This window comes from Hippoglossus stenolepis, chromosome 4 (assembly GCF_022539355.2).
Source record: "Hippoglossus stenolepis isolate QCI-W04-F060 chromosome 4, HSTE1.2, whole genome shotgun sequence".
NCBI lineage: Eukaryota > Metazoa > Chordata > Actinopteri > Pleuronectiformes > Pleuronectidae > Hippoglossus > Hippoglossus stenolepis.
In genome coordinates this window covers 18469179-18478819 of record NC_061486.1, presented here as the reverse complement: position 1 = coordinate 18478819, position 9641 = coordinate 18469179, and the positions used below count along the sequence as shown (strand labels likewise).

At 40.4% G+C, this 9641-nt stretch overlaps 1 protein-coding gene across 1 annotated transcript; it reads right to left on the bottom strand.

Annotated features, from left to right (window-relative positions):
- Positions 1–1360: 1360 nt before the first annotated feature.
- On the bottom strand, positions 1361–9269 carry aipl1 (aryl hydrocarbon receptor interacting protein-like 1). The gene is made up of 6 exons (XM_035153624.2): positions 9064–9269; positions 4914–5093; positions 2797–2985; positions 2534–2710; positions 2199–2340; positions 1361–1719 (listed from the first exon to the last, which is right to left on the bottom strand). The coding sequence occupies exons 1-6, from the start codon at positions 9166–9168 to the stop codon at positions 1520–1522; spliced, it is 993 nt and encodes a 330-aa protein (XP_035009515.1). The 5' UTR covers positions 9169–9269; the 3' UTR covers positions 1361–1519.
- Between the last annotated feature and the right edge of the window lie 372 nt (positions 9270–9641).

The following is a 9641-nucleotide window of genomic DNA, read 5'->3' as shown; positions in this document are numbered from 1 at the left end:
CTCATCCTCTCCTATTGATTTCCCTCATCGTTAGACTGGTGCATTAGCGTCAGCCTCATTTCTCAGAGTGGCTGCTGCACTGCACTGTGACCTTTGGTGGTGATGAGGGGGACAGTGGTGCAGACGGTGATTCCTTGAATGAAACTGAGCTCAGTGTGTTGCAACACTATCAATCTAAGAACATTCTAATGAGTTTTTTCCAGTGTATTTCTGTGGTTCTAAGGAAACTCAGAGGAGGATGAGTCAGAACTCCTCATTTCCATTAGGCCTGTTTCCTTTCTTTTCTCACACCACTTTGTATTAAAGACTCTGCGGTAAAGGCTTGCACAAAGGAGAGACAGGAGGGAGATGAACAGCAAGTACCAGCCACATCATTTATTTTTACAAGCCCCCAGACTCCTCATGAAGATGTGAATGCAGCTCAGGACCTTTTCTCCAGGAGGGTTCAGGCTAACCCTGAGGATGTGGTCACAGCTCCACCTTGTGGGAGGCCAATGTGCTTACAAGACTTTGAGACGTGATTTGGTTTTAAGTTGATTTTCTAGGAGTACTCTTTAAAAAGAACATAGCCAGCACTTCAGGTCTTTAACAGAGGCCAGAGGCTGTCATTATTCTGGGACAGACAGATGAATGGTTGGATGAGTTTCTTTTGAAGTATTCCAAAAGAGTATTCCAGATCAAAACACAAGCATTAAAGGAAAAGTTCTACATTTTAGGAAACATATTTGCTGTTCCCCTGAGACTAAGTTTGATAAGAAGACTGACACAACCTCTCACTGGAAATAAAGGGAAACACCCAGGTTCTGGACAAAATGCAAACCATCTATCAGTAATGAATTACTTTGTTTGAAATCTTTTTTGTTTAATCCAGTCTACAAATAATACATAACCCTGTTCACCTGGATTAAACTAAATAAATAGATTGTGTTATGCGATGACCTTTACATGTGCTAGTAAGACTTTCTCTCTCTTGGACAGTGCCAAGCTAGCTGTAAGATAAGATAAGATAAGATAAACTAAACAAAGATAATCTAAGCTAAACTAAGTGAAGCTAAACTAGGCTAAACTAAGATAAAATAAGCTAAACTGGCTCCCGCTGCATATTTAACGAGAGATTTATGGATTTCCTATCTAACTCTTGACAATAAAGCTAACAAAGATATTATTACTTTCTATTCTTAAACACTATTTAATAATGTAATAATACTTTTTCAGGCAAATCATGTAATGCATTGATAATAGTAGCATTTATGACATATTGCTGAAGAACGTTTTAAAGATAGGATTATATATGGGTGAATTGAACTTAAATGTCGTCTCAATCATGGTTTGGTAAAAAAAGAAAGATGAGCCTAAAGAGTGGTGTTCATACAACTTCCTGATTTATTAAACCAGCATCAATGTATTATTTTATTGTTTGAAAATAACATCAAACATTGAGATTTTTAATTCAACAATTTCACTCCGTCTCTGTCACATCACGTCACTAATTGTCCAGCCTGTCTGCAGTCTGTCCTGGTCAGAACATGCCCTTGTACGTTTCCCTATCCTCCTGGTTCTTCTCTTCCATGCGCATATTGAGCACAGCCAGTTCCTTCTTCACAGCCTTCTTCATGCCAGGGTCCAGGTCCAGCACCCTGCTGAAGTCCTGCCGGGCCTCTGCCTCGTTCCACACCTCCATGTGGGCTTTCCCTCGTAGGTAGAAGGCCTTCATTGCGCCTGGAGGACAAGTAGGAGCACATATACATATGACAGCAGCCGTTCACGTGAAGGACATCTGCAGAGTGTGGGCTAGATGACGAAGTATGTGCAACAAATTACTAATATAAACAACCATTTATGATGAGCATCTAAGATATGAGCATGTAGACGTATAGGCTGTGCATGTTATAGTGTTGAAAAAGAGGCTGCACTTCTTTTACACACTCAGAGTTTTATAGACACATGAGACATACAGTAAATTTACAGCCACAATAAAAACTCACATATGCACAGACACTGTAAAAAAAACATAGCCAGCTTGTTAAAGGCTGGATAAACTGAGAGGCTGTAGTAAGACTTACACGGCACGACAGTTTCTCACACTCATAAATCAACCAACTGAAATGTGATTATGTACTTTTTTAAAAACAACGTATTTCTGCTTTAAAAACGCCACTGTTACTCCTTCATCACACGTCTGTCCTTTAGTGCCTAACCTGGGTGCTGATTGATGATGTCACTGGTGTGCTCGATGACCTCGTAGTACTCCTCCATACGGTGCAAACATTGGCAGCAGTTCAGGGTCAAGGTGTTGGCCATTTTCTCCAGTTTCAACCAGGGGACCTCCCAAGATTTTTCCTGAAGGGCGAACATAGTGAATATCTATGTCTATTCATACTGTAAGCTCCATCCATACGTTCAAATTTGAATTTAATTGAATCCATCAATCCATTCATATTTCTATTGAATCCATCCATCCATCCATTCAAATTTGAATTGAATCCATACATTTTTCTTTTCTATTTAACAGCATCTCATTTGATGTAATGACCTTAGTCTGAACATTTTTGATGCAGATGATGGCCTCCTTGTATTTTTGCGTAGCGTCTTGATAGCGTCCCTGTTTGTAGAGCTTGTTCCCTTGGCCATGCAGCACAGGAACGATCTTCAGCCTCTCCTCATCGCTCAGAGCCCACGACTCCCTGTTGTACTCACTGGGCTGCTGCACCTGCAAAATGCACGGGAGTTTGATTCCACAAGTCACACATAACATCCTCGTTCAAACCTGCGTGGTTGTGCCGAGTCTTTCCTCACCATGAGCAGCTCGAGGACAAAGTACAGAGGTTTGGGTTCCTTCATGAGCTCATCCAGGTCGTCGTAGCCAAGGCTGTGGTAGGCGAACATGTTAGCCATGCCACACGTGTGGATGTGCCAGTCGACAGGGTCTTTGCCTTCAGCAATGCGTCGCATACTCTTGGAGACAAGTGGGTAAACGCCAGTGTGCTGGAGAAGATGGTTAACACAAGTCAAAATTATGAATGAAATCAGTAAATAATAATGGTCTGACTATTAATAAGTGGTCTTCAGTTTAGACTCAAGGTGACTGAGGGGACAGTGACATTAGAGTTTCGTAATGTAAGTAGCTTTAGATTTTTCCTCAGACTTTGCAGGAATCACCATGACCGTCAAAGACCAACCCTGCCATCATTTCATCTAATTTTTTTCTTACTTTAAACGCAGCTTACTACTCTAAAAACTCCACAATGGAAAAACTTTGTTTCGGATAAAACATTTTATTATTATGTTATGATTTCTTTAATCAGTTTTTTTTTTTGTCTGTCTGATAGTTAGCAAGATTACACAAAAACTATTGGACAGATACCATAAAAACTTGGTGGAAGGATGTGTTATGGGTTAGGAAATAACTCAAGGAGAATCTAGATATTTATTTTCATTTTCTTTAATATTGTGAGATGGATCAAGTGAATTATTGTGAATTGGTTTCATAAGGGGACCGTTGGTCCTTTGCGGAGGTATAAACTCTACTGACAACCATTCTAGTTTTATTTTATATTGCTTTTTACCAATAACCAAATCAGAGTCTATTTTTGCATTTATAAAATTACCTTTGTTACATTGTTATAATGCCACACATAACAGAAAATAGGAAAGAATGTTTATTTTTTAATTCTGATACTTTAATTCCTGGTCAGTGGTCATGTGAAAATAAGTTATGCACAGACCACAATTCCTTTACTTACACATATATTCCATTCATGAGAAATATAGATAGATAGATAGATAGATTAATTTCACATTAAACTGATCAAATAAAAGTTTCATTATGAGCAGTTTCACATCATCTGCGATCTGTTTCCTCTGTTCAACATGTTAACTTTGGCCTCCACTGGGCGGCAGTGACACTACAGAGGGTTTACAGTAGAGTGAGTGTCGAGCGGCCATGTTGCTCAGAGTGAGAGTGATGAAATGCTAAGCCTCAATCACATCTAATCAGAGTGGAGGGGAGTCAGCGGAGTGCTGATTCAGCAGGAATCAGAGCCGATTAGAGGAAAGTGAGGCAGCTGCAGATTAATAACAATATGCCTCAATCCATCTGTCTCTGACACACACACACACACACACACACACACACACACACACACACACACACACACACACACACACACACACACACACACACACACACACACACACACACACAGGAGGTATGTTTGCATCACAACAATTGTGTTGGTGCGTACATGTTTATGTGCCAAATATCTGCGTGAGCTTTTAGAACAGGGAGAGGTTCCACAGAAACAAACAAAAGATTACTCACACAGAATTATGCAGGGAATTCAAACTGTAACTGGGTTTGGATTGTTCGTTAATATTCAAATATATTATTGTTATTATAATTCTGTAAGTGTTTCTGCTTGGTGTAGCCTGTTGATCCAGTTTTGAGAAAGTTGTGATCATCTGTCATACGTCAACTCTTTGCAGCCGAAGGGTCAAAGTTCACTGGTGTTGAACTCCACACGAAGCCATGCTGTGGATTTGCTTGCCACCGGACAAGATTGGAAGTGAACGGAAGGAGAAGGTTCGCCTCGGAAATATTATGTATAGCGATACTTTCTCTCCTATAACCTGCCTCCATATTGATTTTCTATTTTTATGACCATGTGAGTTATTTTAGGATGGTTGAAAAATATGCTTGTGCTTTATGTCTCAGCTCTAAATGTATAATTGTGGCACATAAAACATGTGTTATTGTGTTGATTTGTTGCTTGTTATTGAAATTAGAGACTGTGACCTCCACATCTGCAGCGTGATGTCTAACGTGCACAGTCACATGTCTCAGACTGTAAAAGATATAATCCACTGTGCTTTAAAATCAAACAAAAGACAAGGTCCCACATAAAAACACTCACACTGATGTCACACCAGAAATCCGCCACCTCACCGATCCTCATGGAGGCCAACAGAGTCTCCCATATGTCCAGTTTGAACATGTTGCCGATCACGATCTCCATGGGCGTCCCCACCACTTTGCTGTCGTCTATTACTGTGCGTTCATCATCACACAGCTGGGTGCGGAAATGAAACGTCACCTGGAGGAAAAAGAACCAAATTAACTGTACGAAGCTTGATTTTTAAAAGCACACACTGTGGGACAAATTGTGCCTTGCTTCCTTGGATTTACTGAATGAGTCCAGACCACTGCCATGTTGTGTAGGAGACTGCTGGTCCAACAGTGGCAGGCAGCTTACACTCTATCACTCACAGATCAAATGTTTGTTCTGGTGGCAGCATAACACATCTCCTGTTCTCTGCTTCACTACATTAATGGACCTTAACTCCAAGACTCAGCCCCCCTCTATGTGAACTCTCTTATAAATACATACACATACTGTATGTATTTGCTCCTTTGGTCCCATTACAACACAGCCTAATTAGGGCACCTACGGTGGGAGGCCCTATTGTATTTCGAAGGAGTTGTATTTCCCTTTTGGGGCTTTTTCAGGGCCTAGACATGCTCAAATTGTTACCAAAGTTTGCAGGGAATTCAAAACCCCCAAACGTAATTGTATTCTGGAGTAATTTGAAATGGGCGTGGAAAAATGGCTCAACAGCGCCATCTAAGGAAAAGCCCCTCAGTTAGCTTTCACCGATCTTCACAAAAATCGTAGCCCAGGTGTATCATGACCAGACAAACAAAAAAAGTCAGAGGTGCAATTTGAAAAAAGCAACAGGAAGCCCGCCATTTTGGATTTAAGGCCATTTTGGTCATATTCCAAATTTTTACTTTGACGAACTTGTCGTAGAGCTTTCATCAGATCAACTTCAAATTGAGGTGAGTGTCATCACAACAAGATGGAGATATAAACTACCTCGGTATATTTGATTTCATCACACGGTGTGACCGTGGCGTGACATCAAAGTTTGATTACACGCCATCAAAACATGAGGTTCTGTATCTCGGACATATTTGGTCCAATCGAGTCCAAACTAGTCATGTAAGACAAGAGTCCCGGCCTGATGACATCTACACAGAAATCATGACTTAAAATCACAGCGCCACCTGCTGGCTACAGGAAGTGACATGTTTTATACTTTGATGAACTGCTCCTGGCTGCTTTACAATATACAGATCAAAAGAGCTCAGTCAAGTCATTGGATCATGGTCAGAATGATCCAATGACTCAGAATTGTGACATTTCCTCAAACCGTGTAAACATTGAGGTGCGGCGAAGGTTCATCCTTCGCCAAAGGAGACAATGTTGTCATAACTCCACTGTGCATTGTCCTATCACCACCAAACATCTGTCTCGTGATCAGAGTCCAAGCCTGAATGGCTCTATGTGTCAATATTTCCTCAGTGTCATAGCGCCACCTACCTACACGGAGATGTGCGCTTGGTCATTGATTGCTCTCTCCACTAACCACAACAGGCTTCAAAATGCGTGTGCTCGGGCCCGTTAGTGCTACAACGTAGCAACGTAAATAATTTGTTTGTTTTTTCGTCCGTCTGTCTGTCCCTATAATTTTTTTTTTGGACGGACGAACGTGTCTGTCTGTCCATATACATTTTTTTGGGGACGGACAGACGGACGGATTTTATTTTTATTTTATTTTTTTCGTCCGTAATAAAAAATACGGACAGACAGATGGACGAAAACAAATTTAAAAAATAAATCCGTCCGTCTGTCCGTCCCAAAAATAATCTGAACAGACAGACAGACAGACGGATTTTATTTTTAAATTTGTTTTCGTCCATCTGTCTGTCCGTTTTTATTTTTTTGGACAGACAGACGGACGAAAACAAAAAATATATATAAAATCCGTCCGTCTGTCCGTCCAAAAAAGAAAAAAAATACGGACAGACGGACGGATTTTATATATATTTTTTGTTTTCGTCCGTCTGTCTGTCCGTATATATTTTTTTTGGGACGGACAGACAGACGTCCGTCCGTCTGTCCGTCCCAAAAAAAATGTCTGTATTATTTTTTTTTGGGACGGACAGACGGACGGATTTTATTGTATTTATTTGTCCGTATTTAATTTTTTTTTCTGTCCTGCGCAATTAGTAGACAAGGATTGACGTCGCGTGACAGACGCAGGAAGTGAAGCGTTTATCCTTCCCGCAGTGTGCAAAACACATGCAACGCGGAGCCGTGTGCCCAGTCGCCGATCGCTCTCTCCACCAACCGCGACAGGTCCAGAGTTGCGTGTACTCGTTTTATATTGTATTTTTATCTTTTTGTTTTTCTAGTTTATGTCTTTGTCCTCTGTTTCAACATGTAGAAGTATGTATTGTCATTTCCTCCTTATTTTCTATGCCTGTGTATATTCTCAGACAATTAAATAAATTGACAATCGCAAAAAAAAAAGCCCACAGCAAATCTCTTAATGTGACATAACTGTCACAGTTTGATGGACTTGAAAAGCAGGTGATCAGAAATACCATAGAATGAAATGGTAAGATGACATGTTGACAGAAGCCAAAACTCATTGACTGGCATAGATAACATGTTTTGTTGAACATCAGTCTAAATAGTCAATGCTATGTCAAAAGCTTCACACAGCTCAGTTATCTAACAGGGTCGACAGACACATCAGGGGGGACAGACAGGACAAGGTTTCATGGTTGTGTGATGTGCATGGAAAGTAAACTGTGTGCACTTAAACAGTTTTTTTCATCATCTTATATTTCAACGTTTCAGTGTCCTCACATACACTTCCTGCATGAGTCAAGAATGATTGTTTAACCCTATAAGATGATGTTGTGCCCTCACTGACTTGTGGCTCATGCGTTTGACCGGCAAAGATTTCCACAATCATAAAAAAGAAAAGATACAGGAACTGTAACATTTACCACAGATATTAACATCTACTGTAGAGTGATATAAAGAGGGTCAACACATCTCCACTTCCTCCCACTATCCGGAAAGCAAGCTTAAATATCCCAGATCTGACACAGACATCTTGTGCATTTGGAGCCAGAGTCTGCACAGTGATTGACCTGCAGCAGCCAGGCCCCGCCGATACACACGCTCGACCAATAGTGAGTCAGTCTCAGCTGTCAATCATGAAGTTTCAGCCCATTTTTACAACATCAAATGACTAAATAAAACCAAACTTACCAGAAAATTAACACTTGAACAAACAGTGGGATGAGAACTACCTTAAATTACTTTTTAGTTTGGTCCATGTCCCATTCACTAACATGGAGGAGGCAAGATTTATGACCTATACTGAACACTCAAAAAAAGTCGGGTGATATACATCCTCTATCAACCTCTGCTGGCTGCCGGTGGGAATTGTAAAAACATAAACGTGCCTCCCCTCACTCATCCTGCTGCTGCATCCTACGACTGCTGGAAACTGGCACAAGTCAAGATAATTACCAATGCATAAATCACAGGTAATGAAACCTTCCACACTGAGCAACAGCCCTCTGGACCTGGTACGAATATATTACGGTCATACTCTTCAACAGGCCAATAACAGTGTGTCTTGTGATGGAGCTCGGGCATATGAAGAAACATCCTCAGGGAGACACTGCACACAGCAATTGTTCTTAATGCGCAAACAGCTGATCTGATCCTTTGTTAGAAAAGTCCTGCTTAAATCCCAGGCTGCAGAATACTCACAGTGTTCTGTAACATCAAGCCTCTGTCTGGACATCCTCTCATTGTTTCACGCCTTGTAATCGTTTCACTATGCTCCGGATAAAAACAGTTCTGCTTTGTCTGCACACAGTCATATGTGCATGATAATCAAATGCATATGTTAGGTTTCATTAGTAGCTCTGATTAGATTTAAAGCATAGAAACAAGCTTTTTCAGTTATTTCTGAATTCATCCTGTTTCATTTGTCCAGAACAAGATCCCTCATAGTTGCTATTTTTATCTGAAAGATGATTTAATTGGATTTGATACTTATCGTAAAATAGTTATAGGCCCGCACAGCCTAGTTTATACTGGAGGACTGCAAAGCCTAAATGAAAGTGCATATATATTTGGGGCGTAGCCATAGATTAATGTGAAGTGCAGATAAAGTGTTAAAGGCCAACAGTACCTTTGCCCCCGTGATGAATTTAGGAATGTCTCCTGTGCCTCCATGCAGGATTGTTTTCTTGATTCCCTCTGATCCCAGCAGCAGCGTATCCTGAATATCCGACATCTTTATTGGAATGGCTCACCTGATGTTATCATGCACACGCACAGTATATCTGGCATGTATCATGCAACATGTGTCTGTATGAGTTGGAGGTGTTGTCCATGGCGGATTAGTTTGGGTTTGGGATAATGAGATTAGAAACTCCTTCTGGCATTAGTCAGTCATCATCAGCACTTTCTCTGAATCATCAGAAACATCCAGAAAGGAGGAGATACAGATCGCATATAACAGAATAGAAAGCCTTTATTGTTATTGAACAAGAGAAAGCAGCACAACAAATTTAGAGGTGCTACTTCTGAAAAACAGTTTATTTACAATTTAGTAGTTTAAAATCTTAAAAAAATCTGACAAGACACAAACCAATGAACAAACAACCAATAAATGAGACTAATAAATTTGCTATTGCACGTAATTAATATTGCACTTAAAAACAATGAATGTAAAACTGATAATATTAGATTATTGGTAGAGTTTAG